The sequence below is a fragment of the Gobio gobio genome (assembly GCF_949357685.1).
Source record: "Gobio gobio genome assembly, chromosome: 22".
Taxonomy (NCBI): domain Eukaryota; kingdom Metazoa; phylum Chordata; class Actinopteri; order Cypriniformes; family Gobionidae; genus Gobio; species Gobio gobio.
This window is the reverse complement of record NC_137118.1, coordinates 19,160,983-19,177,840: the sequence shown is the minus strand read 5'-3', so window position 1 is coordinate 19,177,840 and position 16,858 is coordinate 19,160,983. Positions and strand designations below refer to the sequence as shown.

The following is a 16,858-nucleotide window of genomic DNA, read 5'->3' as shown; positions in this document are numbered from 1 at the left end:
GATTATTGATGTGAAACTTTTCGAGTGATATTTTAAAATCTCTAAAATAAAATTGACCACAGAGGAGTTAAGGAAACGTCACTTGTCTACAAAAATGACTTATTTATAGCTATTAAAAATAGTTTATTTACTTCGGTAGGTATTTATTTTGCTCTTGTTGAATGATATGAAATTGTTTATTTAAAGATTTGTCTACAGTACAATTGATAAAGCAATATTTTTAGTGGACCATCTTTTAGTGGATGTAGCCTACAATAAGAGAGATCAAGCTTTGTTAAAAAACAAGTTGTTCTATTTGGATTTGTATTGTAAACCTTGAATAAAAGTTAAGAAGTGAATATTTTTTATTTTATTTGTAATGCTTTCAGTTCCAATATTCTTAGATCTTTTTAACGCATTTAAAACCATTCTGCAGAATTCCGCAGATTTTTCAAAAAATTTAGCGCAGAAATCACAAAAAAAATCCTCAGATTCTGTGTGGCCCTGCTAATCGGTGTATATATACGGTGTGTATATAGTGGTTACATAAGCGGTTAGTTGCATTCTATTACTTACATTTAGCATTATTTGTGGCACTTTTAGCACCATTTTTAGGTCACGCCCCACCAGTTGAGAAGCACCCCCCTGAATACTAATGCAGGAATTGAATTAGTTGGTTATTAGATCTAGTCGTGAAGTGGGTGACATAACAGGAGAGACTGAATGAAGGTGAGAGACCGTGGTTGATGAAAGACTGAAGGATTGTGGGTAAGTGGGAGCAGGAGGGCTTCATGTCTGATTAGAAGAGGTTGTTGGGTGACTGTCACTGAGCTCAAATTGATTTTCCACCCGTGAGGATGATGTAGAACACGCTGAGACCTGCAGACACTGGTTAATATAGCATATCCGTGGCTTTGGACACACATGTATGTGAACCTCTTTCTGTAAGCTCTGTAGATGTTACTCCCATTGACATTTGTTTGGCCATGAAGGCAAGCAGAGGTGAGTTTGATTGATTAAAGTTTAATCTGCCGCTAAATGCTTCGCTCTAACCTTGGACATCTGTCTCACATGCACACTTTACTTTAGGAGATGAATTGAAAAAGTTAGCCAAGGTGACATTCAGAAGTTGTTAACATAGTTGTGTGTGTGTGTGTGTGTGTGTGTGTGTGTGTGTGTGTGTGTGTGTGTGTGTGTGTGTGTGTGTGTGTGTGTATTCGTGTGTAACGCACCTTTATCAGTGTTACTGTATTTAGTCGCATGATCCTTCAGAAATCATATACTGATTTGATGCTCCAGAAACAGCATTTATTTTAAATAGAAATCTTTTGTAACATTAAAAATGTCTGTCACTTTTAATCAATTGCATCCTTGCTGAATAAAAGTATTAAGTTATTTTTAAAAATCAGACAAAGAAAAAAAACAAGCTCTAATTTTCTGTGATGAAATTACAGCATGATAATAACACGTTAAAAATATCCTGTTCACAAATTATGTTTACGTTTATTTTGTCATAAATTTCATGTCAAACATGTTCATCACTGAGACTGTTGTCTGCTTGTAAAAACTTAGAGGCAAAATTATGGGACAATCATAAAATGATTCACAGAAATATTCACAGAATAAATAATTCATAAAAATCCATAGAAATTCGTAATTCAAAATTCAAAGTCTAGGTTTGGAATTGGGACAAGGCCAAAAATAAGTAAATGGTTGTTAAAAAAAATTACAATTCACTTTAAATGTCTTTAATGTCACTTCATATAAAAAAGTCTTTATATAAATAAAATGTTTTGCAAATTTAGAATTTCTGAGACCGTTTCCACAGCTGAAGAAATGCTTTATTGGTGTCTACACAGTTTTTGCATCTACAACTGCGCAGCGTTATGTATCGTTTCTTACTGTGTCCAATTTTTCAAGCTAATGAGAATTTTTTTTTTCTCCATCAGAGGTCTATTCGGTCGTTCGGGAACGATGACCGCCACGTCATGGCCAAGCACTCCACCATCTACCCTTCCTCTGAGGTCTTGGAGGCGGTGCAGAGCCTCGTCTCCACCGTGGAGTGTGCCCTGAAACATGTGGCTGATTGGATGGACCAAACTCAAGCCAGCCAATCAAATCAATTAACTTCATCCAGCACACAGGAGGAGGAGACGACGACGACGACGGAGGCTAGTGCCGACGAATCACCAGAAGGCAGCACAAAGTGAGTGCTTCCAGTTCATGCTGGGAAAATGGACATGAGCTGTTGGTTATCGATTTATTGGATCTAAATATTGCACGTGATTAATTCTGATCCAGAGATAGTAGTCATATTTTGTGTGGTGTGTCTCAGTGAGGGCAGCAGCTGTAGCAGCGGTCCCAGTGAAGGAGGGGTGTTATGTGGAGTGATGAGGATCGGGCTGGTGGCCAAAGGCCTCCTGATTAAAGATGACTTGGACCTGGAGCTGGTGCTCATGTGCCGAGAGAAACCCACCAAGACACTGCTGGGTACCGTCTGTGACAACCTCCCGCCGCAGATCGAGGTAACTGCACACTGCTCACACTTTGCACACCTGCTGACAGAAAAGCCACATGAGCTACCAAAATACACACTGACTGCACAACCAACCTAGCCTGGCGTGGCCATACTCAATTCTAGTCAGAATTTGAGTCTGGTACCGCTCCATTGAGCTTTGATTATGGGGCGTGTTTCAACCGAGCCAGGAAAGACCTCAATTGGATAGACCCACAACCAATCAGAGCAAAGGAGCGACGCATAACGTTAGTTGTCAAATGTCAACAGAACTCAACTGCACTGTTACCAAGTCCGTGTTTTTCTCCATGTCCGCGGGTTGAAGCGACCCCAATTATGTGATTATATAAACCCAGGAATGCGAATTTTAGCAGGCAACCTTGCCAAAATAACATATTTTGCCAACCAAACGTTTTGAGTAGCAATTGTGCGCGACATTGCAAAAACACTTGGAAACCCGGTCTGCACGCACGCATGATTAAGTAACGTTACAAGAAAAACATGAGTGTAAACGATCTTTGGCAGTAATAAAATAATTTAAGGAGACACAGAGTACTTACCAACACGATCATCGTTTCTGAGAGAAATAGTAAAGGTGAACGCATATACGAACAAGTTCTCCGTTTAGGATAAGAGCAAATTCAACCCAAGAGCTTTCGATGACGTGGATGATTACGTTACTGTTGATCATCTGTCCATCATCGTCTAAAGCCCGCCCTGACAATTTCATTGGTCCGAACAGTTTCTGTTCGGGCATAATTCCTCCTCTATGGAGCGAGTCCAGACCGAATTGCCCGAGCAAAACATTTTGTGGGCGGGGCTAAATTCGGTTGGCATCCAGGCTACAACCAACCTTTACTGATTTTGAAAAACTGAAAATTCTGATTACTGAGTTTTGATCTGCAGTGGCTAAATATACACTCAAAAGTTATTGTTTGTGCATCATCCGTTGAAAGACTGCACTGCGGTACACTGTAGCTAGTTTTGCCCAAAGAACAAGAGATGCTTGTCTGCGATTTCTCTGGATGTACATTTCTTGCTTGCTAATAATGAAGCATGTATTATGTTAAAGGGTTAGTTCACCCAAAAATGAAAATTCTGTCATTAATTACTCACCCTCATGTCGTTGGACACCCGTAAGACCTCTGTTCATATTCGGAACACAAATGAAGATATTTTAGTTGAAAGCTGATGGCTGAGAAAGGCTTCAGACAGGCCTCCATTGGCATTCAGTACATTGACACTTCCAAGATCCATGAAAGGCACTTAAAACGTCGTTACAAAGTCTATCTCACCACAGTGGCTCTACAATAATTTTACGATGCGACTACAATAGTTTTTGTGCGCAAAAAAAAATCTAAATAACACCTTTATCCAACTTGTTCTCGACTTCCGTGTGTGCCTCCACGACGCATGCGCGAGAATATGACGTAGCGCCGGCGTTCGGACATATGACCCAGAAGCGATTTGTTTACGAGCAGAGGAAGACGCGCGTGTCTAAGCTGTTGAATTCTACATTGATCCTGCTTTAGGTCTCGGCGTAGTTCTCAAAATGGGGCTTAAGTGTGTATTTCATGGATTCCCGAACGCCGGCGCTACGTCATATTCTCGCGCATGCGTCGTGGAGGCACACACGGAAGTCGAGAACAAGTTGGATAAAGGTGTTATTTAGATTTTTTTTTGCGCACAAAAACTATTGTCGTCGCATCGTAAAATTATTATAGAGCCACTGTGGTGAGATAGACTTTGTAACGACGTTTTAAGTGCCTTTCATGGATCTTGGAAGTGTCAATGTACTGAATGCCAATGGAGGCCTGTCTGAAGCCTTTCTCAGCCATCAGCTTTCAACAAAAATATCTTCATTTGTGTTCCGAATATGAACGGAGGTCTTACAGGTGTCCAACGACATGAGGGTGAGTAATTAATGACAGAATTTTCATTTTTGGGTGAACTAACCCTTTAATGCAATATGCTTGTGAAAGGGATTTGTAATTGTTACCAAGAGGTTGTTGCAATATTTTTTTTCCCTGATCATTTGCAACTGTAACAGCTTCTGAAACACAAATTGCTGCAAAAATCACTTAAAAAATAAATATATTAAAAAAATCTCAACAGTGTATATATATGTGTATATGTATATGTATATATATGTATATATATGTATATATATATATACGCACGCACGCACGCACGCACACACACATATATACATATACATACATAGTCAAATGAAAAAGGAAATTAAAAAACAAACTAATAAATATGACAAGCACATCACAAAATTACTACAAATACTAAACCTTTTAGTTATTACTGAAATTTTTAGAATAATACTAAAATAAATAAAAAATAACATAATAGTATAAATAATAATAGAAAAACACTGATTCTGAGACTGTAGGACATGGGAAAAGAAATGTTTTTTTTTTCACAAAACAAATTATTCGAGCTATAAAGCTGTAATAATTGTACTGAGTTATGCAGGTGAACTTTCAGTTTTACATTTACCTTTATTTTACATTATCTTTTTACATTACTGTGAGAGGAATTTGTTCCATGTAAACAGTAGATGTCATGTCCCTTTCTGGTTTCTTGCCTCTTTCATGTGGATAAATATTGTTTACTTTATATCGCATGGCCTTAACAAGAGTATTTTGATGTAACTTACAAGTTCAGTAAGTCAGTCTATCACGCTAGTCTCAGTTTAACGTGTATGATACTGCATGTTTGAATGTATTTTAGGGTGTGTTCACACTTGTAATTCAGTTCTTCTCGTTGTTTTGATCCAGACCAAAAAAGAAAATGATACATTTAGTCCTGGTTCAGTTAGCATTCATAGCATTAGTCATTAAAGATTAAAAAGGGGTAACATAGCTCCTTTGACTTGAAGAACCAGGTATTCTTGAGCATTCTGTCCTCTGTAGGGTTGCAACTTGTATTTATATTCATTATGTGTAATTATTATAAACCTGCCAGCAACCAGTTTCCCTAATTAGACACTTAGGAAAGGCCGGGAGGGCGGGGTTATCAGCGGTGACCCAGTCTGAACCCCCCACCCCCCCAAACACACACACACACACACACACACACACACACACACACACACACACACACACACACACACACACACACACACACACACACACACACACACACACACACACACACACACACACACACACACACACATACATAATAGCCAGACAGAAATCCCATTAAAGCAGACTATACTGCCAGCAGGTCAAGTCTCCATATAATGGATCTGTTCGTAATGGAACGGCAGTCGACTACTTTTCCCTTCTCTACTTTCTTCCTCTTTCTCTCCGTATTAGTCAGCGATTGAGTGATAGACATGCACATTTCCTGTCTCAGCTGTGTGCTCAAGCACGTGTGGATGGTGGGGGTGGTCTGTCCACACACACGCCTGCACGAGCGCACACACACAAGGGTCACTGTGGTGGGAGATGTAATTGATCTCTGGTTTACATGAAAAGACCAGCCAGATTGGAAATGTGTGGCTGGAATTAATTGAATGGATTACAAACTGGTTCCCCACATCAAACCGGATTACATTAAACATTAAAGCAAGCATCTGCACTGCCTGTGTCCCACCTCATAATCTGGTTTGTAAATGCATTGTGACGTGACCAGCTGTGGTCATGAGATGATAACAAAAGTTTTAAAGTAGGTGTGTTTTGCACTTTTAACTTTATAAAGCCTTGGTCAAAACTTTGCTGAAAAAACTGTAGTACACAATGTGCCTTGTGTCGTCTGGTAGTTCATCCTTTTTTTTTTTTAAACAAGTAAAAGTCCTTTTAGTATAATTGTAAAAACTTTGCACTTCAGGCGGTGGTACACGTGTCCTTTTGCTCTGAAATCTTTTAATGATTTTTATGAAGAATAATTTTTGGTTGTTGATTGTCAAGATGAACATTTACTGGACTGAAACAACCTGATTGTTCATCACATTTGTGAGTATCAAATATGATACATCAGGCTTATGAGGGACGTTCAGTGATCATTGTATTGCATTTCATTATGTTTTTCCTTATGTTGAAAAAACCACAACACAGCTTTGAACATAAAACGAGGCATTTAAATATCATCTTACTAAAACATATTATTGGGAGATATAGAATGACAACTGATATTTAGTTGCATTTCATACAAGTAATCTGTTATATACTTTTATAAAAATCTCACTGATTTACATTACAAGCTATCAGAATTTCATCTTTCTTTTTGGCCATATGAATATATCAGCAACTGCACCAATTTGCATATTTTTGCTCAGTTTTGGGTCTCTGAAAAAAAGAAGAAGTATGAGCTCCATATTCTCCTATCATACTATATGAGCCATAAAAGCCTGACATGTCAAATGATACTAAGACACATGCAAACCTTTATCTTTTCTCTTTTTGTGATTTTGTTTTAAGGTTCAATAAACGTTTCACATCATAAATTTAATGTGGGCAGTTTAGCTGCTTGGTGTCAGTAAGTAGTGTAGGTTTGCAAACTTTGTAAAGTTACTTTGTCTACGTTGGGACTGTCATAAATATAAAATTTCTATAGACACCCCTTGTCTATATAAAACATCAAAAGATTTCCAAATAAAAGAGCAAGAAATATTTTTTTCTCCATGATATGATTGATTTAAATAGTTCACAACTCTACACTACTATAAAGCCATAGGATCAACGTTCCCTCTAAGCTGCGCGTGTGCGCGGCCGCGCAGAAAGAACAAAATGCCGCGCAGACGATAGACACAGACTGGAAATGTGGGGAGAAATCCATTTGATTGTAGTTTAAATGAGAAATAATTGCAGTGCTCTGTTCTACCGTTATAGAGTTAGTATCGCTATCGTGTTAGAACCGGTGGATGCGGTTTACAGGTTTCATAGAAAGACAATGATGTTACGTGTTCATGCGGCAGTGAGCCATGTTTGCGGTCCAAATAGCTAAAAATGAGAGGCAACGAAAAACGCAAAGACGTGGAATAAAACCCTCATCATGTTTTAAAGAAGAGTGGCTTGATTAAGTGGTGGAAATAACAGATGATGGACACAGCACGGTAAAAAAACAGACATTTACTGTCACACCCACCACAAGTGTAGTGTGCAAACTCTAAACACCAAAGTAACACACATCAGTTTAAATAGATGTGTGTGGTTTGGGTTTCAGTGATGTTTAGATAACTATAAAAGAGTTCACATGTTCCCTTGAACATATTTAGATATTAGATCTATTTAATTACTTCAGTTCGGTTTTTTTTTAAAAACAAATTGAAGCATTTAAACTGATAATATACTATCAGTTATACTTCCATTAGTTTTATATTAAAGGTCCTGTTCTTCGTGATCCCATTGTTCAAACTTTAGTTAGTGTGTAATGTTGCTGCTAGAGCATAAATAATACCTGTAAAATGATAAAGCTCAAAGTTCAATGCCAAGCGAGATATTTTACTTAACAGAAGTTCCCTTTCAAAGCCTACAGCGAACGGCTGGTTAGGACTACATCCTGGTATTTCCTGCTTTAATTACGTCAGTAGAGCAGTAGAACAGATTAACCTCCGCCCACAAGAAAACGCGAAAAAAGGGGGCGTGGTCTTGTTGCTGTCCCACGTGGAGAAGAAGAGGACGTCGCGTGGAGAAAAGGAAGTGCTGCGTTTCAGTGTGTTTGTCGCCATGTCGTCGAGACGCTGTTATTTTCATCCCGGAGTCAAATCACCTTTGTTTGGCTTTCCCAGGGACGCTGTAGAGATTATTAAGCGCGTATATATCTCCCGTTAAGAGACGTGACCTTTCCACGTGCGCTAAGCTGCTGTCGAATCACAACACAGGACCGTGCTACGTTCGCTAAGCTGCTGTCAAATCGCAACACGGGAACCGCTGACACAATCAGAACTCGTTACGTGTTTCTGAAGGAGGGACTTCATAGAATAAAGGAAGTCTTCAGTCGTTTGTAGGACAGTGAAAACAGCGGTGTACAGATAAGTAAATTGTGTTAAAAATACAGGTTTTTTTTACACGCGAAACATGAACACATGTTATATTGCACACTGTAAACACAATCAAAGCTTCAAAAAAACACGAAGAACGGGACCTTTAAAGGCTATTATAATTGTATTATAGTGTAAGCCTAATAAAGAATTGATCTCACAAGGGGATTGTTTAGGGATCCTTGCCATTAAAACGTTTGAAAACCCCAGATATAGAAAATCTTGGAAATTCATAAGCAATAAACAAACATTTAATATAGATGATTTAATGCTGCCTGTCGCCAATAAATGATGTACAAAAACATTAAGAACCATCTCAGTGTAACCTCTTAATTTTTTCATATATTATATTATATTTATTATATTAATTATATATTATATTATATTATATTATATTATATTATATTATATTATATTGTATTGTATTGTATTATATTGTATTATATTATATTATATTATATTATATTATATTAATTATATTATATTAATTATATTATATTATAAAGAATTGAACTGTCTTGGTGGAGATTTTAATAGTATTTCTTTGTAAAGAAGACTACAGTTAACAGCACTGTAAAATGTGCTTAATTTAGTGACTTCTGAATTAACTGTTTAATATATCACTAAGTTACATCAATGGTTAAATAAAATAGAAATGGCATATTAAAGTTAAAAGTTATAACTGCATGATAAAACCACCTTTTGTGTGTGTTTACATACGCTGTACAGGTAAAGAATGTTTTTACTCAGGTGACCAAAATGTCTGCCCAATAGAGAAATGTTTTGCTCAGGGAGAAAAGAAATTAGAGGGAACATTGCATATGATAATTCATTCTGGGTTATTTTTGCATGTTTTTGACACTGAAATTTAAACTCTGACCCCTACAGAAATTGACAGAGGAGAAGTATGAGGTACAGCACTGTATTCCAGAGGCCGCCATCTTGGTCTGCACCACAACAGAGCCCAAACTCACACTGAAGGTGACGCTCACCTCCCCACAGATGAAAGACGACTCTGAGACGGAGGAGCAAGGTTTGTGCCTGCGTGACCAACTTACTTTCTTTCTTTTTTTCTAAACAGGAGGCGAAGGATGGATGAATGTTTGTGTGTGCGTTTTTAGTGATGGTCCATTAGAAGAACGAGCTTTAATCTCTTCCTTACTTCCTTACTGTGCACATAAAGCACACACCACTGGACTCATCTTATAGTCAAAACACACACACACACACACACAGAGCTGATTCAGCAGCAGGTTGAGTGGTCTGCGTGCTGTCAGACTCTTGACCCGTGGGGCCGCTCACGGGAGGTGCTGAAAAACAACGGGAGGAGAGTAAGAGAGTGGACACCGGCATAAAAGACACAGATCTCCTTTAAAGACAACATGAAACACTTCTGTAATGGGACATTATGAAGTGAAACCAAATTCAGCCGAGAACAATGTAGGGCGGGTCTGTTTATCCATTACGTCATCCATATTACATACTCAACCTGGACAGTAAGAGCAACCCAGTGCATTTTGGGTACAATTCTGGTAGGGGCATGTTGTTTTCCTGCCTTTCATGTCAGTTAAAGGGATCAATTGAAATTCTAAAATTATTTACTTGCCTTCATGTCATTTCAAACCTGTATGACTTTCTTTCTTTAGCAAAACACCAAAGAATAACTGTTTACGTTCATATAATGAAAGTCAATGGGGTCCAAAACAACAATGGACCCCACTGACTTTTATTGTATGGACAAAATAATGTATTTTGTGTCCACAGACAAAAGAAAGTCATATAGGTTTGGAACAACATGAAGGGTAAATGAGAACAGGATTTACTATCCCTTTAACTCACTTTCCTCCTGTCTTAAAGTCACACTTTTTATCTCTCTTTAAGTCTTGACATTAACATGAATGTGTTATGTCAAGTCTGATTGGGCTTATGGTCGGTAAGTGCTGATGCAGAGGCACTTGAGCTCAGAACACATGAGTTAAGTCAAAATGGAAGTCTCTGTTATTGGAGTTTTTGGTGCCATGACCCGTAACCGAGCACTTTGACAGCCGAAGCAGTTGTATCTTTAGAGGATGGCGTTTAGGCTATAACAATTAGAGCTGCAGTGATGCGAAACATGTTTCTTTCTCTTGCTCTCTCCCTCATACACAGGCTCCTTTCCTCTTACACACACACACACACACACACACACTCTCATACACATTCTGTTGCTCTATGCAAATATGCAAATGCTTTGCCAATGAAAAGGTTGCAGCCCTGTTGTACATGCTTGAGTGCTCTTCGTTTACAGTGGCAGTTGCAAACCTCAATACTCAAGAGGGTGACAGTTACCTATAGTGTTATTGTTAGGGCTTCATAGATTTCCATAAGTACCACCACAGATTTCTGCTGAATTTAATTCATATGGACTTAAGGACGAGTCACTATTACCAGTATTTGCCCAAATGAATCCAGGCATTTCAATAGGAATTAGGGTTTGCAAAGTCTAGTTGACTAGTCAACTTTAATGCCCTGCCATGACACTTTAAGCTTGCCGTTGAGTATAAGTTGGTAAATATTGAATTGATGAGTTGTCAATACAATACATGGGGTATGATTTTACCCCAAAATTCAACATATTTAATTTTGTTGACACAAAATGATAACTGCACATCCACGTTTCGCCCTATTGTTTCTGTGAATTTCAGCAATCCATTTGCTTCTCTTTTCTCTAGCTTTCCGCAGTCTGTAAAAATATACCTAAAATTTCTTGTCAAATCTGTTTGTATAGTCAGTCTCAAAACTCTTTCCCATTTTAGATGAGTTTTGTGTGCTTTTCGTGGCATTCATGCTGAAAACCAATGCTGCCACCCAGACTTTTTGCCACTCAGTGAGCGTAACCGCAGTCACTCCAGCCAACAGGGACCCCACAACACTGTTCTGTGATTTATCAATAAAATAGCTTAGAAACTGTAAAGTTCTAGCTTATATTTCTTAGTAACTTAAACCCAGAGCTTCACCATTAGTAGAGAAACGCTGCCAGGTAGAATTAATTCACACGTAATTGCTCTCACACTAATGCATTCCTATAAATCTAATATTTACTGTGCTACTTTATCTGTATCTGATTTAGAACGAGTAGAAATCTGTGAGAAAGAGAACAACCCGAAGACAAAAGAACTGATAAAAAACAAGCTGTTATGTAGGAGCAATAGTCTTGTGGGCAGCGCTGTGTCATATGCCATAGCTGTGCGCAAGGCAACCTGTGGTCGAGTCTCAACTCGAGGTTCAGGTTTATTAATGACGCCTCGCAGTCTCTGCTCTGATTCATCCCAAAGGTGTTCTGTTCAGGACTCTGTGCAGACCGGTCAAGTTCCTCCACACCAAACTTGGTCATCCATGTCTTTATAGGCATTGCTTTGCTAATCTGAAGGCCACACAAAGTTTGGAGGTCTGTAGTTATTGATTCTGCGCACTGTGCGCCTCAGCATGCGCTGACCCCGCTCTGTGATTTCACGTGGCCTACCACTTCGTGGCTGAGCTGCTGTTTTTCCCAATTGCTTCCGCTTTGTTATAATACCACTAACAGTTGACAGTGGAATATTTAGTAGTGAGGAAATTTCATGAATGGATTGCACAGATGGCAACCTATCACGCTTAAATTCACTGAGCTCCTGAGAGCGACCCATTCTTTCACAAATGTTTGTAGAAGCAGTCTGCATGCCTAGGTGCTTGATTTTATATACCTGTGGCCATGGAAATGATTCGAACACCTGAATTCAATGATTTAGAGGGGTGTCCCAATACTTTTGGCTAATATAGTGTATGTTGACCATTTAACCAACTTCAATCAATTTACTCAGCAAGAATTGTTGCTTCAGATTGTTTAAAAACTGACTGTACTAGCTAATCTAAAAGCACCCCTAGTGGCAGCACAGAAAATGCAACTTGTACTTGCGTTTAGTGATACTGGCCAATATTTGGCCATTTTGAGAAGCTCAACATTGCCAAATAACAGATAAAAATGTCCACTGTTAATGAATAATGCTCAATTATTCACACATTTTTGAGAATTTCAAAGTAAATATTGTTTAAATGCTTGTTTACACTTTCAAACTTGTATCAACTACCCTGCTCTCCATTCATTGGTATCAGCATTGGTAAAAAACTATTTTGATAAATTGCTAATTACGTTTTATGAATTCGAAAACACTGCCACACAAAATAGCACTTGTGTTGCATAAAGGCCAGTATGCCTTAATCTCGCTCTCTCTGACACATACACACTCAATTTCTCATTGGTTGGCTCATACCGCCATCCTCTTTGATGTGGATTGTTAGAAGCAGGGGGAGGAAAATGAAAGAATGTATCCGGATTGAGGAATCAATACCTGTGCCAGAACACACCTCATCCATCTAACAGATGTGTCAGATGTGGACACTGCCCCTGGAGTGTGGGATGACAGATGACAAGAGGGAGGGAGAGATGGAGCGATGGGTTGTAGATCACCACAAGAGCACCTCGTATTTTCCTGACCGGGTCAAGGGCCCTGTCCCTTTGAGAAACTGCTCAATCTCAGGACCGGCCCGAATGAACAGTACCCATCAGCTCGCACACACACATACCCGCGTGCATACATGACACTGACACACACACATATAACATGATATTGCAACATGGCTGGTTTATATTTCACCCCAATGTCAAAAGACAGAAATAAGAAGCCATATTTTCCAAAAAGACCATGAAGCCTGTTTTTAGGACCATCAAGATTTTTTACATTTATTAGCAGTGCTCTGTCATTTTTATGACTGTACTAAAGCATAAACAATCCATATGTTTGCAGAGATGTAGGGAACATGCTAAGTTTAAATAGTTGTTTCCTTGAAAGGCAGTGCTACAGACAGTTATTGTACACTGAAATGTGCATTCTGTCGGAATATCGGTTTTTGTTTTATCCCGCCCACTGCCAATTTACCCAATAGTATTTCAACTCCCCAGGTTGCCAGTTGGCGGTAAACAAAGCGATGGAAGCCAGCAAACAAATTGGGTCAGAGATTGCAAACTCTACCCCACCGAAAAAGCCTTGGCAAATAACACATTTCAAACATATGCATGCTGATCAACTTATACTGTAAGGCTTGTTGCTTCTGTCCTCAATCTGGCAACCCGCATGAGTATCGAGTCTGAGGAGTGGGCAGGGAAAAATCTCTCTTAAAGGGGTACTTCACCGCTGGAAAGAGAGAATGTGTATTTAAATTGGGTCATTTGTGTAGTAGAAATGTGAAATTATTTTAGAAGTTGGTGCCTACTAGACTGCGAAAAGCCAGAAAATGTATTTTTGGCTCATATGGATGAAATACAACAACTCCCAGAATGCACTTGCTTCGCTACCCTACGAGATCACTCCCAAGCCACGCCTACCAGTTACATCTCTTGTCCACTGCGGCACCACCCCACCGTCGTTTTGAATTTTATAGTAATAAACTCATCTTGTTCAGTTAGAGAACAGACACTGCAATTAATTTTTTTTTTTTTTTAAAGTCAAATTTCATTCATCAGAGAGTGAGGAGCTGACAAAACAGATGATTGTGGAAGATTTGGTTTCAAAGCGAAATGCGCAAAAATTTTAGTTTTTTTTGTCATTGTACCATTTTGTTATGTTTTCATGAATCCAAAATTCAAGCACACCCGAAACTAAAATGAGCACAGCCGCCCGGCATTCATTCACGGCCGCATTGTCGTTCATTCATTCAGGGTGCGTGTCCAGTCTGGCGCAATCATTCGAATATACTACCGGGTTTCTACTGATACAAAGCTTAATGCTAAATCGCTGAAGTAACCCTTTAAAAGTAAACTGTAAAAAATATACCTGTAAATTAACGGTAAAATACTGGCAGCAGGGTTTCCAGTACCGTAATGTGTGTACCGTAATCTTAGTTTCATTACCGTAATCTAAATTACAAATGTTCTGTAATTTAACGGTAAAATATTGTCCATGTTGTCCACAACATGGAAATATCGTCCATGTTGTACTTAAAGTACTTCAGTTCCTCCCCTCCCCCACAGATCACGTGCTAATTTACGGTAAGGAACTGTAATTTTTGAAAACGGTTCAGTACTGTAAATTTACAGCAGTTTTTTACAGTGCATTGTATCAAATTATTAATTTAAATGTTAGTAGAACATAATAGTTAGAAGACAATGTGAATTAGGACCAAAAAATGAATCCAGAATCATTGTTTTAAAGTTAATACATCAATAAGAATCACCCTTGAGGTCATGACAATTGTCACAATTCAAATAATAAATGGCCCTATTTAATCTAATGAATGGCATCTCTTTCTTTCTTTCTTTTTATATATTTATTTTATTAGATTATATTTATTATTTTATTTTGGGTGAAATACACTACGAGTAAGAGTCTAAATGACTATTTTGTAAATCTGGGATTCATTACTCTTTCAATTCAGCTTTTTGTTTCGCTGATAATATAACTTGTATAAAAAATATCTATGAAATGAAACCCCGCTGTATGGCCCGGATGTGTTTTCACCCGTGTTTGTATGATTAGAAGAATAATAATGCACTGAAGCATTTGTCTCATTTGGAATGTGTGGAAGTTTGTGGGCTGATCAATGATGGATTGATGTTGATTTTTGCGGGAAGTGTGTGTCATTGATTAGAGGGTGGGCTAAACCTTTCCATCACTCTGACAGATCTTCCTCTTTAACCGTCCTCAGCTGGGCTGCTCTGATTAAAATCCAGAGAGGAATTACGAAAGAGTAATGGTTCAGTTATCATCATATAATCTCTAAAAAAACCCCGTACACCTGCATGCCTTTTCCTGGATTTACACTGCGGCAGCATTTGTTTATCTGCAGAGGAACACAATGTGACGATCTCACTGGTACGTAGATGCTCACCTACTGATTCAATGAAAGAAAAGATTAGCAAACATTATTAAAGAATGAACCTTATGTATTGTTTGGGTGGGAGAGATGAAGAAAAATGTTCTGACAACTCAAAATGTGAGTGTGTGTTGTGTGCGAGCGATTTCTTCTCTTGTTGTGACTGATCTATAACAATACCCACTGCATGTCTTCATTACTCCAGTGTCAATCCAAGCACAAACTGGCACTGATTCGCTGAAGGTGTTAGCGTGTGCCGATGCTTTTGACAATCACTCCTAACCAGGCACGACGCAGGAAATTAGAAAAATATCCGTTCTGAAATTCTGTGAGAAGAGATGCAGCCAATCAGAAAGTATTTGCTCTTCTATACAGTATATGCAGATTTCTTCAGCTATAGACTTCTAGAAACTAAAACATGCTTTTCACACTCTCATTAGTTTGATTTTTCTTTTAACAATGTCTAATACAGAATATACTACTGTTCAAAAGTTTGGGGTCAGTAATTATTGCTTTTTTTAAAGAAGGAAATTAATACTTTAATTAGCAAAGGTGCGTTGAATAAAAGTAAAGACATTTATAATATTAACAAAAGATTTCTATTTCAAACAAATGCTGTTCTTGAGCTTTCTATTTGTTAAATAATCCTGATAAAATTTATCACTGATATTGTGACTAAAGACTGCTGAAATTTCAGCTTTTCATCACAGGATTAAATTACATTTTATTATATATTCACATAAAAAAGTCATTTTTAATACTTTTCCCAATATTACAATTTTTATTGAATTTTTAATCAAATGAATGCAACCTTGACTTTTTTTTTTTATATATATATTACCGATCCCAAACTTTTGAACTGTAGCGTATGTCACCGGAGAATGCTGTTTTTTTACGATACTAATTTATGAACCAACAAATGTAATTTACACCACATCTCAGATGATTAATTTTCCAACACAGAATTCTTCAAAGACAAAATAATTTTGAAATAGTCGTGTACTTCTTAGTTTTGCTAATTTCTAGCATTTTATGTATAATTTTATGCATAAGATAATATCTTCACGCTGTTTGAGTAATTTGAAAAATTAAAAAAAAAAAAGTTTTATTGTGACGTTTATATAACAAAAGGTGAAATCTGTTGGTTTTCAAAATAGTTCAGCAAAGTGACACAAAATGTATTGCTCCTTGTCACTTTTGCAGCTCACATTCATACATTAACTTTACATTAAATTGAAATTTTATTACGGCGTGCCTGGTTAGGATAGTGTGCAACACCAATTGAACAGCCTCGTTTGGCCTGTTTTTAGGCTGGGCTTAGCATTTCATAACACTTGGCACATGCTAACGCCTTTTGCGAATTCTTCCTCCAGTTTCCAGCCAGCCAAGGAGATGCACTGAGGTTTCATCTCTTTTGGATGCACTGGACCACCTAAGCCGATTGGCTTCCTCCTTTCTCCCTCCTGCTGTGCCTTAAC

At 38.0% G+C, this 16,858-nt stretch overlaps 1 protein-coding gene across 4 annotated transcripts in view; it reads left to right on the top strand.

The window, feature by feature from the left end:
• strbp (spermatid perinuclear RNA binding protein) overlaps positions 1-16,858 on the top strand; it is a 127,985-nt gene that overhangs the window by 87,077 nt on the left and 24,050 nt on the right. For all 4 annotated transcript variants that reach the window (XM_079804525.1, XM_079804526.1, XM_079804527.1 and 1 more), the window contains exons 4-6: positions 1,929-2,185; positions 2,315-2,504; positions 9,381-9,525. In XM_079804525.1, coding sequence (XP_079660651.1) covers positions 1,929-2,185; positions 2,315-2,504; positions 9,381-9,525 — 592 coding nt within the window. The remainder of the gene's footprint in view (positions 1-1,928; positions 2,186-2,314; positions 2,505-9,380; positions 9,526-16,858) is intronic.